The following is a 22,414-nucleotide window of genomic DNA, read 5'->3' as shown; positions in this document are numbered from 1 at the left end:
AAATGCGATACCCTCAACGACAAGGCCATTTTATTGACAAGTGAGGTGTACATCTACAGCTCAGAGCCAATACCAGTTAAATTAAATAAATCAAATTATCAAATCCACCTTCATCAACAGTATTTCACCATCGAATCCTTTATAAACTAAAATCTATTGTAACCCATATAGACATACTCCGCAAAACAGTATGGTACAGAGCGAGGGAAAGAAACTATAGATAGGCCTCGGTACAAGTCCTGGTTTGTCTTATGTCTGTGCTCCTTACACGAAATGTATGTTGGCAGCAGTAGAATCGTTCTGCAGTCAGCTTCAAATGCCGGTTCTCTAAATTTTCTCAAGTGTGTTTCTCGAAAAGAATGTCTCCTTCCTATATGAGTTCCCAAAGCATCTCTCTAACATTTACGTGTTGTTCGAACCTACTGGTAACAAATCTAGTTACTCTCTGAGTAACAAGTCTAGTTATTCTCTGTGTTGCTTCGATGTCTTCCTATAATCCAACCTAGTGGGATTCCCAAACACTCGAAGATTACTCAAGCATGGATCGCACTAGTGTTCTATACGTGGTCTCCTTTATAGATGAGCTACACTGCCCTAAAATTCTCCCAATAAACCTAAGTCGACCATTCACCATCCATACTATGGCCCTTACATGCTGATTTCACTTTAAATCGCTTTGGAACATTATGCCTAGATATATAATAGACGTAACTGCAAAAGCAGCTCACTACCAATGCCGTATTCGAATATTACGGAATAGTTTTTCCTACTCATCTGCTTTAACTTACATTTTTCTATGTTTAGAACAAGCCGCCATTCTTCACAAGAACCAGAAATTTTGTCTTAGTCATTTTGTAGCCTCCTTCAGTCACTCAACGACAACACCTTGATACACCACATCATCAACAACTAACAGCGGCAGATTGCTGCTCACCCTGTCCATCAAATCATTTATATATACAGAGAACAAGAGCGGCGGTCCCATCGCACTTCCCTGGGGTAGGACTACTGCTGAGGATACCTGTGCCTTTGATGAATACTATAGTAGAGTACAATGTACTGGGTTCCATTACATAAGATGTCTTGAAGCTACTCACATATCAGGAATCCTATTCTGTATACTACTTCGTTAGTCCATAGTTCAAAATTGTAGGAGTTCATGATAACAAATGCAAACCACATGAAACCGACTGTCACAGTAAAGAGTACTGAAGCAGTCTCATGTGTATCCCCTCTGGCGGCAATGCAGGCGTGTGTTCTGGCATGCAAACGATCATAGTGGTGTCGAATGGCATCCTGTGATAGACTACCCCAAACAGCTTGAGCCTTTTGTTGTAATTTGGTAACGGTTCTTGCAGGGCCTGAAGAACAAGTAGTGTCCCACTTCATCATGTCCTATACATGTTCCGTTGTCAAGAGATCTGGTGAGCTTGTTGGCCAGGGCAGTTGTACACTACGTAGGGCACATTGCTTCTAGCAGCTGTATGTGGATGTGCATTGTCATGTTGAAAAAGCACATCACTGTTTTGTTGAAGAAATGACAGTAGCAAGGGGATAACAGCCTGTGCAATGTAGTAGGCACTGGTTACTTTACCTTGTAGGAACACCAAATGTGGCCGTGAGTCGTAACTGATAACCCCCACACCATGAAGCTTGGGATGGGACCTATGTATCCTGAGCATATGCACCCTGGAATAGGCATCTCACCAGGTCTGTGCCGCACACATGTGCTTCCATGACTCGCATACAGGCATCACTGAAGGCAATAGAGGGCCATTACACTCTCCAGCCAAATATTTCACGACACCAGAGTAGCCACATTTGATGGTGTTTTAGTATCACTGGTAATCTGGCCAGAGGCAAGCGTGATTTTAATCGTGTCGCAATGGCCGCTGATGCCGCAGCTGATTCAACATGTGCCCAGGTTACAACCCTGGTTGATGTTCATTCGGCCACCACTGCTCACACTGTGTGTCAATCTTGATGTGTATCTGTACTTCACAGGCATATAGAATCTGGTCTACAGATGTGGAAATGTTCCACAGACTATTGTAAACTGCAATACATCACTGACACACTTTGCCCAACATCTACTGCAGTCTGTCAATAAGTCAGTCAGCTTCTAGCAGGCCCACCATGCGACTGTTCAAATGACTGAAACTATTCAAGAGTATCTACCTGTCGGTGGGGTGTGATTCTGCCCTAGACTGAATGTTCCAAACACTGTTCACTTCTAAACTCACCACAATTACTGCCTGCAGAGTCAAAAGAGAGGGTGTACAGGTAGACCTCCTGAGCACCGCCTCATCACCTTTGACCATCACACATAATCCACTAACACTACAAGCCCTTAGTATGCACATGTTTTACTCAGATACCACCGAACACAGTTCATGAAGGTGCTGCATTTTCTCCAGCACTGTACATTTGTACTAACGAGGACAACATTTCATACTGACGCCTCATAAGCAAATAATCACAATTATCTCGCAGGCAGCTCATTTGCGGACTCATGTTTACTGGAACGCTTTTGCTTCTATGATATGCTTTCAGTCTCGGCATTGTTGATAATAAGCTGCCGATGCAAAGAGTTAGAACGTATGGTGACACTATCTTAACTACAGTCATGGGATACCGTGCGAGTGCTTTGGCCCACAGACTTCTGCTTGTAACACTAGCACGGATACTTGACAGAGTGTCACGTGGAATACTTCTTCGGTTGACAGTAGCTTTTTGCACTGCGTCAGTTGAGGTGTTGCAAGTAATACTAGGAATATGTCCACTTGATCTCCAGATACGGAAGAAAGCAGCGATGTAGTGGCTGAAGAAGGAGCAATATCATGAAATCCTAAATTTAATAGGAATCTGGGCCACAAGCAAGCAGAATATTCAAAATCAGATCTTCCACCTGTGGCAGAAACGATGGAGTGATGCCCAAACAGTGAGGGCACCTATAGTTTTCTGCCAAATATACAGCAGAGACTGGGAATGAGTCACATGAATCCCTCAACAGGCCTAACACACTTTTTGACTGGTCATGGGCCCCACGCCGCCTGCTGGCATCGAATTGATAGAAGACAGATCTTTTACATGCCTGTGGAGAAGAAGGTACGTCAGAAAATGTCCACTGTATGCAAAAGTGATGATACTGACTGGCAACAACTGAATCGGCACGGAAGACTCGATGTCAAGGAGATACTGTGTTGCAAGACAGAGTGGCAGACCTTGGACAACATTGCTGGTGCTGTTTCAAGAAAGGCTTGGACAGCGTGTGATCTTATCAGTCAGCCCCCGTCTACTACACTACGAGAGGTTATGACCAAAGTTCGAGAAGCAACACAGCGAAGGCAGTTGAGATTAGCAGTTATGGCAGAAGAACTGGCAACACTGTATGCGCAGCCACCGTAACAACGCCAGAGAAATTTATTTACATTTACATTTGTTATATAGGATTTGTCAGGATACATTTCAACAACTATATAATATCATTACAAATTTTTTTTATATGCTGAATTAATATGAATCTATCTTATGTTTAATACAATATACAATTAATAAGTGTTTGTATAACATAATTTCTTATGTCCTTGACAGACCTATTCCTTGATGTTGTGATTTGTCACATTTATGATGTCATATTCTTATACAGTTGAGCAGAGCTATTCACTTACACTGTAATAACATTTGTCAAGCATGTGATTCTTTATAACAGTTTTAAATTTATCATCATTTTCCAGCTCTTTGATATGTTTTGGTAGTGCATTAAAAAGTTTGATGCCTTGATTACATACATGTTTCTTACTTTGGGTCCTTGTTACAGCTTGTAAGTGGAGATCTTTACATTGCCGTGTATCGTAATTATGGTAGTCTGTATTGCTTTTCATTTTGTCCTGATTTCTTTTGATCACCAACAGACTTTTCAGAATGTATAATGATGGAATTGTTAAAATTTTCAATGCCTTAAAAAGGGGCCTACAATGTGTTTGAGGTGTGCTCTGGGTCATTATCCAAATAGCGCGTTTTTATAATTTGAAAATCTCATTTAGACGACAATTTGTTTTTCCCCAGAATACTATCCCATAGGATTCAATGGACTGAAAATAGCCAAAATATACTAATCTGGTACAGACTCTTGAAATTATTCAAGTACAAAACATGGTGAATTTAGTTTTGGTGCTAAGCTCACCTAATGTTCCTTCCAGTTTATCTTCTCATCAATGTGCATACCCAGGAATTTTGCACACTGTACTCTTTCAAGTTGTTTGCCCTCCATGGTGGGATTTAGGTCGTCATGTTCACTTATTTTTCCATATTGCACATAATTAGTGTTGTGTTTTTTTTTTTTTTTTTTTTTCATTCAGTGTTGGCTTGCTTGCACTAATGCTGTGGCCGTGGGCCGTGTCTCACCACCCAAGCAACTAGAAATGGGGTAACTTGGGTCGGCTTGTGGCTGCGCCGCTTACCAGCACCGACGACATTCTCTTGGAATAGGGAAATCCTTCTCTGTAACTAGGGAGCCAACAAACAATAGAAGTGGCAGATGCAACCTGACACCCTCCATGAGCCTAAGAACCAGCAGGCCATGCCTATGGACCAGGGAGCAATGAATGCGTTGTGGAATGTGACAGACAAAAACTGAAGTTATTATGATAGTAGTATACCTCAATTTGGTAGCAGATGTAGTTTTTATTCATAGGAGAATGCAATTTTTAATTTTTTTTATTGTTATTAATGGTAGAAATAGCATGATGACTGGAGGTAGTATTGTGTAGGATAAAATTAAGTATTAATGTGTTTTGTGTAATTTGTATAAGAATCAACACACCTTGTGTGTAAATTATAGGTAATAAGCAGCAATAGAATGGAATAAATAAGTGAATGCTTTCAGGTATGCCAGTTTCCCCTGAATTTATGCTCTGTGTAATGTCGGCAAGTCAAAATTACAATCTCGACAGTAATGAGCAGAACTTATACACACACACACACACACACACACACACACACACACACACACACACACAAAGAGAGAGAGAGAGAGAGAGAGAGAGAGAGAGAGAGTGAGAGTGAGAGTGAGAGTGAGAGAATTGGCTACTGGGATAAGTCGTTATCAAACAGAGGAAATAAAATAATATGTTTTGTACTGTCCGGTAATAATGAGCATTTTATTTGAAATACATCAGGACTGAATTTATACAGTAACACTTCTTTTGTGATGCTTTCTCTGGTAGTGCCATGCAGGCATTCTGGTATGATTTGCGGCGCTGGTTTAGCGCTGCACCTCACTGCATGGGAACTGTTCACATTTTCCCGCTGTCAAACCAACGTCCGAAGCTTGGGTGATCCTCTTCTTGACAGCGTCGGGAACAAGTTCGTTTGAGAATATCTCTTCTTTTATCCTGAAAAACAGACAATTTTTTTTATACTGTCACTGGTGAGAATAGTTTGTGACAAGGGCTTTTAATGTACTGACTCAGTTGTAAATATTGATTGGTTTAAGACTGCCCTATGGCTGGCACTGAAAACAGTGGAATTTCCTGGGCAATACGTGCGTTTCTTGCGGTGTAAGTGGCCTGTCAACAAAGCCCACAGTTATGCCTTACCCTGTGAATCACCGTAAAGTGCGCGGCATAGAATTCCTTTTATTGTACTACATATTACGATATCTTCCTCTTCCATTCTCAGGTGGGATATTACAAGAACAAGTGTGTACATCTCACATTCTTTTTCCCCTCACTGGTCATTTCATTCCTCTCCTTCCCCAAATTGGGAGGGGCTGGTACCATACATATTGGTACTATTCAGCCGTATAATAATACATAAACGGAAGTTTTTGCGTTAAAAGATTAAAATAATAGGATTAAAATGGAATAATATCATTCCTTTTGGTGATTTAGTACAGACCACAGTTGGTGAAGGCATAGCTGATGCTGAGACAATAATGAGGATGACGACGATGCATGTGGCAAGTCCCTTGAAGTCCCAGTAAATGCTGTAGGGGTAGGAAGGAAGGATGGGGAAATAGGATAGTAACAGATAAGTAGGTTGCTTTGCATGTGGGGGTGGGGGCATTACATTGGCCTGGGAAATGGGATCTGTAAATGAAGGTTGGAACTAGAAGAGGCGCTAGTGGGTCAGGTGGCGGGGGAGGCCTTAATGAAAGGGAAGGATATGGGGACCCAGGGCTATAAGCTGGTGGGATGGGTAATTGTTAAGGGGGTTTCTGCACTGAGAAGAAGGGGCTGTGAATATTGCCTTGGTATAGAACGTGGAGGGTTATGTACCCCTCAGCGTGAAGTACTGCGAGAGTTTTTTTTTTTTTTTTTTTTTCAACGTCCGATCAGGCGCGAAATTAAAACCACAGTAAAAATCTGCTGAATCTTCGCACATATGTGTCACGCAGTGTCTCCAGTATGCCTATTCATCGCATTAAGTAATACTTTTCACTTCTCAGTGCTCAGTGAACACCCAAAGACGCCTAGGAAATAGCGTCTTCCGCCAAGTGTTAGGTGCCTACTGACACGGGAACCTCCCCATCGCACCCCCCTCAGATTTAGTTATAAGTTGGCACAGAGGATAGGCCTTGAAAAACTGAACACAGATCAATCGAGAAAACAGGAAGAAGTTGTGTGGAACTAGGAAAAAAATAAGCAAAATATACAAACTGAGTAGTCCATGCGCAAGATAGGCAACATCAAGGATAGTCTGAGCTCAGGAGCGCCGTGGTCCCGTGGTTAGCGTGAGCAGCTGCGGAACGAGAGGTCTTTGGTTCAAGTCTTCCGACGACAGAGAAGTTTAATTTTTTATTTTCAGACAATTATTTTGCGAAGCTGCACAGGTACACAGAGCAGTACTGTTTACGTGATCGTGTGTCAATTATCAAAGTTCAGGCACACACACATAATCAACTTCGCTCTCCAAAATTCCAGGTAATGTTCAGATTTGCTTGGACACATGCAGGATTTGACGGTCTACACAGGGAAAAATTTGAAAACGTTAAAAACATATGTTTTGACAGAGCACAGGGAAAACTGTGCTACTGCGAAACTGTTGCATTCATTAGTTGCAGTTTATGTGACAAACTCTTATGTTTTCATCACTTTTTTGGGAGTGTTTATCACATCCACAAGAAAACCTAAATCGGGCAAGGAAGAAGAATCATTTTACACATTCGGCAAGTGCACAAGTTAGGTGGGTCGACAACATATTCCTGTCATGTGACGCACATGCCTCACCAGTGTCGTATAGAATGTCGGACGTGTTTTCTTGTGGAGGAATCGGTTGACCTATGACCTTGCGATCAAATGTTTTCTTTTCCCATTGGAGAGGCACGTCCTTTCGTCTACTAATCGCACAGTTTTGCGGTGCGGTCGCAAAACACAGACACTAAACTTATTAGAGTGAACAGAGACGTCAATGAACGAACGGACAGATCATAACCTTGCGAAAATAAAGAAAGTAATCTTTTCACTTGAAGGAAGACTTGAACCAAGGACCTCTCGTTCCGCAGCTGCTCACGCTAACCACGGCACTCCTGAGCTCACACTATCCTTGATGTTGCATATCTTGCGCATGGACTACTCAGTTTGTATATTTTGCTTATTTTTTTCCTAGTTCCACACAACTTCTTCCTGTTTTCTCGATTGATCTGTGTTCAGTTTTTCAAAGCCTATCCACTGTGCCAACTTATAACTAAATCTGAGGGGGATGCGATGGGGCGGTTCCCTTGTGAGAGGTTTCGCCTCATTGCATGCAGCCCACATCACAATTCTCGGCCACACACTGCAGGGGCAGCCCTCCTCCCTGCAGCATTTTCGATGGGAAGTGTTTGATTACGGTACAGCCTGGACTTGGCTCCCTCTGATTTTTATCTCTTCGCTCGCTTGATCGCTGGCTATGAGGACAGCATTTTGGCACAGACGCCGAGCTGCAGAGCAGTGTAGGGAAACAGCGGAAAGCACAAGTAACTGCTTTTTATGACGAACGTATAGGGATGTGGGTACCACGCTACGACAAATGTTCAAGTTGGAGCGGAGATTATGAAGAGAAACAGCTGGGAGGTGTAGCTAAATGTTGCAAACAAAACATCTTTTAATTTCACTGCGGTTTCCAATACGCAACCAAACGGAGGTTGAAAAAAAATAGCCTCCGTATTAACTTAATTTTCTTTTCAGCCTCCGTAAAAACACGATATATGGCGGATGAAGAAAATTCGTTGATTTGTTCTGAATATAATTTCTCACAATCTTGTTAGTAGAGTTCCGCAAATTACAGTGTCAGGTGTTGTGTTACAAGCGTCTTCCAGTAACGATTTTGAAACGTTTCTATACACTTTGTCATGAGTGAAACAAGCTTGTGACCCTTTTGAGCGACCCTTATTTCTATACACTCAGTATCTTCTGTTAGTCCAACCTAATTCATTTGTCTGATGTTAGGATAGAATTCCGTTGTGGCAGTGTTTTGTAAGCAGTTCCTTGATTACAGGTTCCACACGATACAGTTGTATCCCACATCACTACCCCTGCTGGGTAGTCTGCAGTTCTGAGGTAGCAGTGTGTCACCACGCCTATATTGAGGCGAGGACGTCGGCGGTTGTCCCTAAGTTCCACAAGGGACGACCACACTATTTCGTCATGCCTCGTCATGCACGCCAGTCGCGCATCATGAGGACATCGCCCCTCTCGTAGAGCAACAGTCTGGGCGCACGTTATTGACTGCAGCACCAGCCAGTGTGTGGATGCAGTATAGTAATGCGTGAGGCTTTATGACCTGCGACTCGGTGATTCAGCGGCAATTCATCGGAGGAGCTCATCTTCAGCGGAGCCAAGAATTGACGATTCCTCGACAACCAGCAACTTATCATCGGCAGCCAGGAGTCTGTCCTGACTAGTCCTCGGTCAGAGGGCATCAGCTACATAGGCTGGCGATCGTGTTAGCAAAATGCGGAAGAGAGTTGCCACCAGTCCGAAATCCGCCATCCACAAGTAAACTGGCCGCGAGGGTAGTGACTACCACAGCCTGGGCAGCGCGTGGTAACTGATTTCGACTGGACAATTGTTTACTTCTGGAAGTGACTGTACGTTTCTGGAACTTAGTTCTCGGACTGGACAGTCTCAGAGGTGTTTAATCTGAACTGGATACACGTTTGTGTGGGTGGTGCAGTAAACAGATGTTCATGTACTTGTTTTAATTACTTACGTGTAACGTGATGCAAAAATGAAATCTTCGTATGGCATTGTTCGCTGGGAGGCCCCATTCGGGGAAGTTCGGCCGCCAAGTGCAAGTCTTATTTCATTCGACGCCACGTTGGGCTACTTGAGTGCCGCTGATGAAATGATGATGAGGACGACACAACACCGAGTCCGGGAGCGGGGAAAATCTCCAACCCGGTCGGGAATCGAACCCGGGCCCGCTGCAAGGGAGGTAGCACGTTACTACTCAGCTAATCAGGCGGACAACGTGATGCAGAACATATAGCACGATACTGCAGTCGTACGGATTAACGAACCTATAAAACACTCGCAGTCAACCAGGTACTTTGAACCGGGAAGAGCACTCACTGGCAGCCATTGAAGAGGAAATAGAGTGGATCACACTGATGAGCTGTTTCGCGTTTCGAGGGTGCACTGTACAGTGTATTTTCACGTTTTTCTAACTCAAGGTGTTGACTTGAGGACAGTATTACAGGGCATTGAGCTCGTTATATTTCCGAACTCGGGAATTTATAAATTTTCTTGATGGACCGTTTTCTTGTTGGAACTTTTCTTTTTGGAACCAACATTCTTGTTGGGTATTATTCTTGTTGGAACCTTATCTCATTACTCTATCACGTTGGCTGACAACTGATCTATCGGCAATACATTTCAGATGGCTGATTTTACCTTGACAATGTTGAACGTATTCCAGTCCGTTAATTCTACAATAGGAAAGGTGAGTGCTACCCAAGAAAATTTATTGTAATGTTTCCAGGAACGGAAACGACAACAACAAATTTACGGACGCCATCAGCTGTCCGCCCATTTGACGCGGCAAAGGTACAATGAGTCAAATACACCGACAGTCTATGACAACACTTTACAGCATAAGGAACTTTAGTTGATTTTATCAAACTTGCTTTTTTATTATCAAATGCATCATGCAGAAAAACTTTCTGGGGAAGTATCTGAAAGCTGAATACTTTGAAAATAGGATTATGGTGGTGGCGGCACGCCATAAATTGTGTAGGGCAAACAGGGTTATTTCGTTTTGATGTTACAAACTTTCGGGGATGATGGAAATGGGTAAGTGTGTCAATTTGAGGTAAGGGACTGTGGTCTGGAAACGACCGAGTCAAAATTTATAAGAGAAAATCGTTTTGGTACCTCTGACAGTGGAGCTCTTCTACTGTAACCTTTCCGTATTATGAGAGATGGTGGCATGGACCAAAACAAGAAAAAAATATTTATTAAACATGGACTGTAAAGCGGATATCTTAAGAGCTATGAACACTTGTTCATTTTTGCTACTGTGAAACACGTCTCTTCTGCTCATAGCTCTTAAGGTATACATTTTGGAGCCCATGTTTAATAGCAAGGTGAATACTCAAACGTGAAAAAAAAAAGGGTCTCTGAGAATTTCCCCTTTCCTCTAACCTGAGATAAGCTACCCATAAGCAGTAGTTTAACCGCAGTTTTTAAAACATCGATAATTTATACGGAATACTATTCATATAATTAACACACCTTGAAATACTAAATGGGTTATTTTAAACATTTAAGATTTAGAAAACTGAATAATTAAATATCAGTGCAAGGTTAAAAACAAAGAATTCCCTGAGATTTCCTTGATATTTTCAGGTAAAATATTCTCGGAGAACACCAGGTTTTCCAGAAACTCGCTATCCTGCATAGACAACTTTTTCTTATTTTGGCCCATGCAACCTCTTCTCAGAATGCGGAAAGCAAAGAGCTTGCTGCAGGAGACACCTACTGCCAGAGGTATCAGAACGATTTTCGCTTGTATCTTTCGGCTCGGTCGTTTCCGGACCAGGATCCCTTACCTCAAATTGAGACATTTACCCTTCTCCATAATCCTTGAAAATTTGTAACATAATCATAGAATCACTCAGTATGCTCATTTTCATGCTTCAGACATAGGAGTGCGTAGTGATTTTATTCGCTTGAGTAATCCCACGTTTGCAGAGTGTTCATCTGTTACTCAAACCTTTGGACAGGCTAAGGAAACGAGCGATTTCTCCAACACAGAGGACGTTCAAGGCGGCACACCTCAGTCACAACGGTCAACCTGCCATTGGTCTTAGAACAGCTCCGCTCCTCAAACTGGAGGCCAATCAAAATCCTTAGGACATCAGCCTCCTAAAGTTAAATTTTGTGTTCAGAGGGTCCTGGGTCATGATAGACAGTTGCGTTTTTACAAAAACGTTAAGTACTTATGTTGTCAGAAACAATGTCAAAGGCAATGTTTACAGAAACAAAGACGAACCGTCAAGTGCTCTGCTTGTACTGGTGATGAGTTTGAACCTGATGTTCACTATTTTGAAAACAGTGTTTTCATATTCATTTTTTACATCAATAAAGCAATGTTAGTAGGCGTTGACTAAATGGGCGCAACATTCAGTTCCAACTTGACACCGGTTTCGCGAAAATTATCATAGCAGTCAGAAATTTGCTTTTATTGGTGATCCGCAGTTATCCAATTTTCACGGCATGCCAAAGAATTATAGTGATCAGACAATTAAAGTCAAAGGTCTTTCTATGGTGAATGTCTTGTATAAAAACAAAAAAGTGCAGGATCCCCTTCTAGTAGCGAAATCATATGTGTGGGACCGCGCGCTGTGGAATTTGAATCCCCGCCAGACGTCATGGACGTCGAAGACCCCTAGAGGCCTCTGCACCATTGCGCCGTAAGCTGTGGCGGCGCGCGCCTTCTGGCCCGCAATTAGTGTGAGGGCGTCACAGTGGAACACGTGGTTCCAGCGGCCAAAAACGGCGCCCCCGATAGAGTATTCAAGCGCCTGCATCTCTCTCATCCAGCGAGTCTAATCGTTGCATCAGTCTTAACATATCGCCTCGATAAGAGACAGCGTGTTTACCGTTCTTTGTTTTCATTACTAGTGGACGTCTTGGATTCGTTTGGTTGTCTCTGTCACTTCGTTGCTTCTTGTGTGTTGTCGTCGTAAGGTTTCTTTCCATCGTCCGTCGTTGTTTCGTGTCCGTCCTTTCCGTTTGTTTGTTTGTTCGCGGGCCGCTCTCCGTTTGGTCCCGCCGCGTTTTCTCGGCCATCCCGCGACCGTTCCGGTCGCGGTTACAACAGGTTACAACAATATGCTGTAGCTAATTTCATGGGACTGAACTTTCTCCCGCAGCTGAGCTTCATGGTACAAGATTTGGGCAAATACATCTGCTTCATTGATGATAATGTGGATCGCGTACTTTGCCTTGGCTTGAGGCAACGGAGCCCTGGATTCAGCTTCAGCTCTGTTACACTGTGCCCTACATGAGGACAAACCGGCTCATTCTTGTGGTCTGTGGATACCTACACCAATTACTGCTATGTTGTCAGGATGAACAGTACGGGGACACCTCAAACGGTCCGTGCTCTGGAAGAGATTTTTGCCTTGGAGGGTCTCCCTACAGCCATTGTTACAAATTACGCCACACAGTTCATTAGTCAATAATTTGAGTCTTTCTGCATGGCCCTTAGTATACAGCATCTCCACAGTATCATTTCAACAGGGCAAGGTGGCGTGGTTGGATGCTTTATTTGGACATTCAAGGAGAAAATGAAGAAATTCATGGCTGTTATGCTTTGGAGGACTTTCTACAAATTTTCTTTCTTTTTACAGAAACTTGCTCCACAAGGACGCATCTTCAGAGCATATGTTGCATCTTCGGTAGATGAAGTCCGTCCTGTCTCTCGTGGCACCCTGCCAGAGGATTTGGCAACAGAAAACGGTCTTCAGGCCAATGCCAAGATCTCATATTCAGAGGTACAGTGGAGAAAAGAAGAATGGTAACTGGGGATGGTGGTTTGCCATCCAAGCAACCCATGTACTTTGTATTGATGGCAGATGGAGACACGCTGTGGGAACATGCCCACCAGCTCTGGACAAGTGGCAATACATCTCTTCTTTCCGAGATCTAGCCACATTTCAGTCCCACGTGCCAGCAATGCGTCTGTCTCAGAAGGGGAAGCTTCAGCAATGGAGCAGCCTCCCAGTCATGACACTCTGCCACCATCTGAGCCCTTGGACGCAGCCTCCAGGAAAGTCAACACAGTGGCAGGATGGGGGTGAACTTTGCCCATTACACCACAGCACCTGCCAAAGAAGAAGAGGCTTCTCCTCCCTCTATTGAAGGGGAGGGATGTTGTATCCCACATCGCTACTAGAGCCCTGCATGGCCGAGTAAGCGAGCACAAAATACGAGGTGGGGCGAGCACACCCTAACTGGATAGGCTGCCCGCACTAGTTCTGGTGACCGAGCATAGAAGCCGTGACCGAATACGTAGCACGTAACTTCAGACAAATTACACGTGTTATTATCCGTGAGACACTGGAGCCAGTACGGGCTTCTCATTTGTGGTGTCTCTCTCTCTGTAGTCAAGCAGCGCGAGGAAGCCAGTGTAGTAAGACGTAAGATTGAAACCAATGTTTACACGGGAAGGTCTAAAAAGCCAAGTATGGATTACATTTCTGTTGGTTGTAGATGAAAACATTGCGTCTACTGGGTACGTATCGTACATAAACTGCTCCACTTTATTGTTTTTCCAGTCGGGAACCACTCATTTAAAGAAACACAGTTGCAGGAAACCTCAAAAAGATCGTTTCTTTGGCCGTCCTTCCGTGATCTTAATATGCTTGAAATAAGTGAAAAGCAGGAAATTCTTAGCAATGTGCGACAATGTGTGCTACGTACGCAGGTACAACATGCAATCATTAACGTAATCGTTTTTGCATAGTTAGTGGAAAGTGTATTATAGAGAAACGGGAATGTTGTGACTCGTATAATATTTCATTAACGTAAAACATCTCGTTTTTATGGGAACGGGGGTCGGGTTGTTTGGGGGGAGAGACCAAACAGAGAGGTCATCGGTCTCTTACGGGAACGTTCGATGATTTCCATATCAGTTCTGTATTACTTGTCTCTTTTGTTTATTATCATAGATCCTTCAAGTACTGTGTCATCACCACCCAGAAAGAGAGATCGTTTCAACGAATGGAGGAACAACAGATCATCCGCAGCAGATGAAGTAGATCTGTACATTTTAATGCACCCCGGAGATGATGATGACATCTTAAAGTGGTGGAGCAGACATGAAACAGATCTGCCAGATTTGGCTGCAGATGCAAGATGTATTTTATGTATCCCGGCAACAAGCGCACCTAGTGAAAGGTGCTTTAGTAAAGCCGGCATGTTACTAACAAATTGCCGCAGCCAATTAAATCCGGAACGCGTTAGTGATTTACTGCTGATCAACAATAACTATAATTTTGTTTATGTTGCAAACAATTGAAAAGTATGACAAGTTACTTACGTCTGTAAATGTTTAATGTTCTTTGTATGATTTCTTTATGAAGATGGTTGTCTTCTAGATTACAGGGAAAGCACTTATTTAATGTTTCCTATAAATGAAAGGAAAAATATATCTTTTGTTTGGAAATGAGACTCGTCTTCTATCCGCGATTGTATTGAAATATCGTTTTACTTTCCAAGTTCTTTATGAATTTAGCTGTCTCACGTACCCGTTCCTGGAAATGTTACTTTTGTATTAAAAGAGAGAGAGAGAGAGAGAGAGAGAGGTGTTGGATTTGTGCAGTACAGTGCAGCGAGTAGGGGCGAGGTGAAGTGAGACGTCAGTGGTGACCGGTCATGCTCGGTTATCCGCGTGTCCGGAATCCGGACATCAGACATGGGGCGAGTACGTGACCGAGCCCAGTCGTGTGGGGCCGGACACGAGCGGCTCGGTCCCCCTGTCAAAAGGCGAGCCGTGACCGGTCAAACACTGAGCGTTGCAGCACTCTAATCGCTACCCCTTCTGGGTAGTCCAAGTGTCATCATGCCTACATTTAGGCAAGGCCAAGGATGGTGAGAGTCACAGCAGTTGCCCCTAGATCCGGCCAGCGGAGAATGCACTGTTTTGCTATACTTCGTCACTTCCACCAGTCATGCACAACGATGACATTACGCCGTTTGTGGAGCCAATGAGCGAGGCACATGTTATCGCTTGCAGCGACAGCCAGTCAGGCGGATTTAATGTAGGAACCCACACTGCTTTATTACTTGTGAACCAGCGAGTCAGCACCAGTTCCTTGGAGGACCTCATCAATGGCGGAGCTAAGATATGAGGAGTCCTCGACAACCAGCAGTTCATCTTTGACAGCCAGAAGTCTGTGTTCACCAGTTCTTGGTCACATGACATCGGCTATGCAGGTCAGAACTTTGGTTAGCAACCAGTCTGGAATCTGCCACCCACAGCTAAACTGCCCACGAAGATAGTGATGACCACAGCCTGGTCAGCGAAAGGGTAACTGACATTGTGTGTGGACAGTTCTTTACTTCTGAAAGAGACTGTTAATTTGTGGAACTGAGTTCTCAGCCTGGGCAAATTCATATGCGTTTGATCTGAACTGAATGTACATTTGCCTGTGTGTTGCAGTAAGCAAATGTTCATATACTCGTTCTGATTGTTAGCACGTGGTAGTGTTGCAGAAGCCATATAACAGATACAAGCTTGTAGTAAAGAAACATTACTAATGAAACTATTTCAACTTTTTTGGGATTATTCATTATGAAACAGAAAGTATGGAGTTAGGTGGCCGTGGTTGATAGGAAGTCGATAGCAGTGGAGTTTTAAGAGGAGACTGGAATGCCAGAGGGTCATAGAGTTTTTCGATGTCTAGGGGCAGGAAGAGGGAGAGACGTTTTGTAGAGTCGCTGCTATTATGCGACTACAGATTTTTGCAGTGTGTTAGGTTATGGCAAGCTGTTTTGGGAGCCTGCAGTATGGCGGTCGGCATGTGGCCTGCCGTATGCGTCATAGCCCCACCTGTCGCTAAAGTGGACCGTGGGAATGCTCACTGTGGCGCGTACTAAAACCACTTATTTATCTCACCTAAGAAACTAAATAACTACGTTAAATATTAGCTGTTTTATTCCAAATTAGGTACATGACCTTTTGTTATTCAGACGAGCTTTGTGTCGAAATTTGATACCGCTACCTATAATTGTTTCAGAGGTATAAAAAACCTATTAAAAAGTACCTAACCGACACTTACGAAATAAATTCAGATAGTAACAATAGCAGTTTACATTTCTTTTGTTATTTGAAAACAGTAATAGCACTCTTAGTGTGCCGATTTATTTTATAATGATTTTCAATTCTAAACTTTCGATAAGAGTTTAAAAGGAAATATTTATATTTTGTGTTAGGGTGAGAGTAAATGAGAGTGAATGTGAGTGTGTATGTGGGACATAAGTCAAATTTCAATTCTGTGTTGTATTACACCTTACGTAACTAGCAAGTGTTACGCCACCAGGATGTCATGAAAAAACTGTGAATCCCCCTAACTGGCGGATGACGTATGTCTATGAGCGTTTGCTTTTGTAATAAGGCAGTCAGAAAGGTAGTAAGATGATAATCAGTTCTAAAGTATATTTCAAGTATAGTTTTCTCTTAGTTTTCGTTTGGTTTGGTTTGATGGAACATTTGGTTAATACTTGCAGCATGAAATGAAGTAGATGCATCTGCGAATGTTGATTGGAGTAAAGCAGATTTGAGCGCGAATATGATCATGAAAGATTAATCTGATTGGCTGTTCGTTTTGATCAACCAATGAGAGTGTTCAGTATGCATTTACAGAACATTTTTGGCTTGCATCTTCATTTGAAGAATCCACTGAAAAGGACCGAGTGTGAAACTCATTTCGTAGCAGAGTATTGACTGTATTAACCTCGTAATATTTCGGGTTGGACTTAGCACATTTCTGGATGTCTTGTGTGTGACATAAGCTGCATGCACTATAGTTCAGTTCTTTAATCTTGGCGGTTCGCGCACGCCCGCCCAGACGCGGGAGATTGCTGCGTTGCCAGTTGTACGCGCCAAGAGAAACAGCGCTGTAGTATAGTTCACAAACTTACATTTAGGGGAGAGCGCGTAGTTTATGAAGTAAAGCCACCACGGCCGCATTAACCCTTTCGCTGCTACAGAGACGTGCTCCCAGCATTCCGCGATGTGCGCGATTTTGTCATCATTGCACTGCTCGCCTGTGCAGACACATGGTGTTTCAACTGCTTTGACACACTTTATCATTCGATTTCACAAAAACTATTTGGCCCAAAAATTTGATTTTTACAAATCTTCTCGACTGATACCTTCCCCCCATAAATGACTTAATTTTGTTTCGATGTTCAACGCAGTTATTGTGCAGCATTAGATGTAGTAAACCACTGCACGAAATTTTGAAGAGTTTGCAGAGGTAAAAGTCCATAGCGTATACTTTCCATATGGTCGATTTTAGTTGCCACTAGAAATTTCAAAAAATTGCATTCAAACGAATAAAATTCATGAAGTAAGACACTTCGATATTGTTTTCAAATAAAGAAAATATTAGCCACCGATCAAGGTTTGAGCTCAGAACCTTCCACTTAGCACCCATACACTTTAACCATTACACTAACACAGCTTGTCATTCAATGTAACTCCCGGAGGACTTTAAATACCGCGCAAAATACCGACAAACACTGTTGGTATGATTATGAATTACGTTTCGTCGAAGTATAATAGGAAATAAACGATTACCGCTGTTCTTTATTGCGAAAAAGCTGTTAGTGAGAATGATACAAACACCTTTCCTTGGTATCGCCTGAATTAGGAGGCTTATTGCTTGTTTGGTTTAATTCATTAATAGAATATGAAGCAATTGGTATAAAGAATGCTTTTTCCAAACTTTCTATAAAAGAAAGTCTGCTATCAAGACATTGCTTTTGTTCAATTACTTTATTTATGACTGAACGTTTCTAAAACTGAGGACACTCGTCCATGCTCTGCACTGCAGTCGAGGTCTGGCAACGTCGTTCTCAGTTCATTGGCTGACTGTGTTTTGTGACATCAGATGCGCAGAACGCGACTGCTACGGTCGCAGGTTCGAATCCTGCCTCGGGCATGGATGTGTGTGACGTCCTTAGGTTAGTTAGGTTTAAGTAGTTCTAAGTTCTAGGGGACTGATGACCACAGCTGTTAAGTCCCATAGTGCTCAGAGCCATTTGAACCATTTTTGATGCGCAGAACGAACCTAAACTCGACCGCCATCATAAACGACGCGCACTTTAGTAGTGGTTGCGCTATTGACGTAAATGTGGGCTTGTTGACACAATAGCTAAAAGACAATAATAAACATTAGTATCGATAAGCGGACATTTTCAATGAAGGAGGGAAGGATCCCCTTATGCCCGTTAATACTAGTAATTTGCAGGTTTATTTTGTTACCTGAGTTACGCGGACTATGCAATCGTAAGTATGGACGATGGTTTTCTTCAACGCTGATTTTAACATCGCCTGCATAGTACCTACGAATGCAGAGCAGCGGTTGGTGAACGAACGCTATACTGAGGTAGGCGGACATTAATTTTGCAGCTTGCTTCACTCAGTGCTAGCGAACATAGTGGCGAATCGCCCCGCCGCAGGCTTTTGTTGTATACTAGGTGATGAAGCTGATCATCAGAAGGGAAGCTATCAACGCATGACGATTTTTATTTGTTTCGGTTAAGTCCTTCTACACATACGAAGAATGAAATGGCAAATAACAGCTGAAACACCAAAGAAAATACTTCTACCGAGTTATAGACACCCGGTGAGCCAAAAGGATGTTGGGTGTAGTATGTATGAAAGTTGAGTACTTACACATCCATGACTCGGCGGTCGAGTTCTGGAGCATCGGGGCGCTGCATCTCGCAGACGAGTCGCTGCAGACAGGAGGACTCGCGCTGCCCTGAGCAGCTGAGGTAGCTGGCCAGTAGGGAGCGCTCCGCCCTCTCCTGGGGGCCCACCTGGGACACAGGAGAAACAATGTGGCTGAAGCATCGGGTCACCGTCTACTGCGCCCTGGTGCTCCACGTATAACAATCGGGGCGATGGTGGAAAAAGTGAAAAGCAGTCGTGGATCAGTTATCAAGGCCTTGCACGACATTTTAAACATCACAGAAGTCACTGCCCACTGGGTCCCGTGAATGGTCACACCCGTTGGAAGAGACCGTCGAACTGGGGCAGCAGCTGAAATATTGCCAGTCCAGAAGATTTTTTCAGCAGCCTAATCACCAAGGACGAGTGCGGGGTGGATCATTACGACCCTGAGACAAAGGAGCGTAGCAAACAGTGGAAACAAGTGGTTCACCACCGCCTAAAATGGCGAAGTCCCAAACGTGATTGGTCAAAGTGCTTCTGTCGTTTTTATCTTTTGGGGTGGGAGGACTGCCATGGTGTGGTGGTAACACATTACGCTCTTGAGGGACAATCTGTCACAGAAGCATACTGCCGAAATCTTCTGATGAGGTTTCATGAAACAGTCAAGACGAAACATTGCGGAAAGCTGTGCAAGGTAGCGTTTTTGTTCCACGACAAGGCCCCAGCTCATTCCGCACAGGATAGTCACATAAGCTGCTTCTTTGGGATGTTCAAGTATTCGCCTGTCATGGCACCCAGTGAGATCTTCCCTCGGATGAAGAAAACAGACTGTGACAGGCATTTTCAGAATGACATTGAAGTAATTTTCGAGGTGGAACGTTAACTGAACAGCAAAAATACAGTTTTGACAACCAAGGTGTCCCCACCAAGTCATCCATCGTTGGGAAGAACGTCTCGGACTGAAGAGCAAATATACAGGGAGAGACTAACATCAAGTTTCATGGTCGTAGCTTGATTTCTCTCGAGGTGATAATTAGAGCTTTGTAACTACCACTTGTAATTAATTTACGAAAGAAGTGGCTTAAAAAAACGCTCGTTCGACCTATTCTTGAATAGGGAACAGCATGGCAAAATTGCGCACTTAACACTTAATGAGCGTGTACTCAAGGAAACTTCATCAATTATAATAACACTTCAACTGGCTTTTCTTCTGAATATACCGAACAATGGGGTAAGAGTGCATTTATAGTGGGGTGAACCTGCGTCTGATTAAAAGACAATTTCATTTTCCACCTTGGCTTTATTATGATCGCAGTCATTTATTTCGCACGGTCAACTGATTTTTGCCATTTTCAAGTGCTTACTCATGTTCGAGATAGCGTAAAATTACTAGGATATGCGTAATGAGTTGAAAATGGTGCACCGCCGAGATCAACTGATAATAATGAAATTAATGATTGTGATCATAACACAGCCAGGGTGGAAAATGGAATTGTCTTTTAATAAATTTATAGCTGTGGCACCAAATAAAAAATTATTGCACGTTATTATTAAAAAGAGAAAACAATAGTGTCCTTCATTTCTTCTTCTACATTTGACTTCGAGTACAGTGCACCTTTATATAAAGTACCTTGTTTCACATCATATTAATAGTTACTACTAACATAAAATTAGATTTTGTGTACGCTACCGAGACTCGTCAACAAGGCAGAGTAAAAAATTCAAAAACCTACGAAAATATTACTGTCAGAGGAAATGCTATTCAACAAAGATCACAAATTCAACGTCCAGAATCTTCAGAATAAGAGCCGGATGCTTATCTACATCTACATGGATACTCTGCAAATCTTATTTAAGTGCCTGGCAGAAGGTTCATCGAACCACTTTCACAACTCTCTATCATTTCAATCCTCTGGTAGAACAGCTAATGTTGAGGGCAAGTTTGATTCATATGCCGTGCAATTGCCTTCATTTAGGCATTATAATATTAAGGATGAAATGGTATTTTTCAGTAGCAAGTATCAAAATGTAATTTTAACAAGGGGAAGACATATACATATGTATCGTATAAATGGTAGGGTTGAGAGACTAACGTTGGATAACAGTGTTAACAGAAGGTTTTTTGAGGTACAAGGTGATATGGAAAAAGTTAAATTGTGTCTCAATAATAAACTAGGGCGTTTTAGCTGTCAAGGTTCGATTGTAGTGGTGTTCCTTGGAAGAGGTATACTGGTAAAAATTCGTATCTTTTGTTACCTATAGTAGACCAGAGAAATCAATGCCTTTGGATAAAGTAACAGATTGGACTAGTATTGAGAGACAATGCGGTGCAGGTAATATTGTATTTCAGACTAATTCATTTTATGTTGGAGTATTTGTTAGTGGTAGTGAACCTAAAGCAGACGATAATGTTCAAGCGGAAGTTAAATATGTATCATTTATGGCTAAAAATATTGTTACGCTAACGTTTTGTAAAAGGGGAGGGAATGTATCGTTCTAAATAAAGGCATATTATTCCAGATTATGTCGGCGTTATTATTATTTTACGAAAACTGGGAGCACATCAGACACTATCCTGATTCATTCCGGCTTGCATTCCAGATATCTGACACGGAGGCACGGATTGATATCCTCGCAAGTATTTTTTATGGAAACATAATAAATGCGTCGGCTGCAGTTATTGTAATAGAAGAGTTATGGTACTACAAACCTATCATGTTTCTAGAACAGTTGTTAAGGCAGTTCAGGGACACATATAGAGAATATGTGTTTGTGCCTAATGGTATAAGATGTGCTAATAGTTACTATGATTTTAGACAGGGTCGTTATCGACCTCTGTGGTTTACATATTAGAACCTCTATCTTTCCGTACGAGCTCTGATTTCCCTTATTTGGTTTCTCCCATATTTCGCGATATACAAAACTTGCTGCCCTTCTTTGAACTTTTTTGATGTACTCCGTCGGTCCTATCTGGTAAGGATACCGCACCGCGCAGCAGTATTCTGAAAGAGGACGACAAGCGTAGTGTAGGCAGCCTCCTTAGTAGATCTGTTACATTTTCTAAGTGTCCTTCCAATAAAACGCACCATTTGGTTAGCCTTCCCTACAACGTTTTCTGTGTGTTCCTTCCAATTTAAGTTGTTCGCAGTTGTAATTCCTAGGTATTTAGTTGAATTTACGGCCTTTAGATTTGACTCATTTTGTCACCAGTCCTCTCACTATATACACAGACTCCATCCTTCTGCTGATGTGGTAACTGAGTTTCACTACATCCTGAATAGTGATATGCTCGTAGAGTTTTTCTCGATCTTTTTTTATTGCTTTGCTTGATCAGAATCAAACGGTTTCCATTTTGTTTTCGCTCTTTTATGTTTTCTTAATTGCGATTACAGCTGATTTCTGAATGGGGTCACTGATGCCATTTGTGACGTATTTCCTTTTTTCTGTATGTTTTGGCCTCCTTTTCTTCTTTTGAAGAAACAGAGGTACCTGGTCCTGTTTGTGGGTTAATTGTAGA

At 42.6% G+C, this 22,414-nt stretch overlaps 1 protein-coding gene across 1 annotated transcript in view; it reads right to left on the bottom strand.

Moving 5' to 3' along the window:
* Window positions 1-5,266: 5,266 nt before the first annotated feature.
* LOC124788996 overlaps window positions 5,267-22,414 on the bottom strand; it is a 68,234-nt gene continuing 51,086 nt past the window's right edge. The window contains exons 4-5 of the mRNA XM_047256283.1: window positions 18,898-19,043; window positions 5,267-5,396 (exon numbers count right to left, since the gene is read on the bottom strand). Coding sequence (XP_047112239.1) covers window positions 5,267-5,396; window positions 18,898-19,043 — 276 coding nt within the window. The remainder of the gene's footprint in view (window positions 5,397-18,897; window positions 19,044-22,414) is intronic.

The sequence above is a fragment of the Schistocerca piceifrons genome, chromosome 3 (assembly GCF_021461385.2).
Source record: "Schistocerca piceifrons isolate TAMUIC-IGC-003096 chromosome 3, iqSchPice1.1, whole genome shotgun sequence".
Taxonomy (NCBI): Eukaryota; Metazoa; Arthropoda; class Insecta; order Orthoptera; family Acrididae; genus Schistocerca; species Schistocerca piceifrons.
This window is presented reverse-complemented; position numbering and strand designations above follow the sequence as displayed.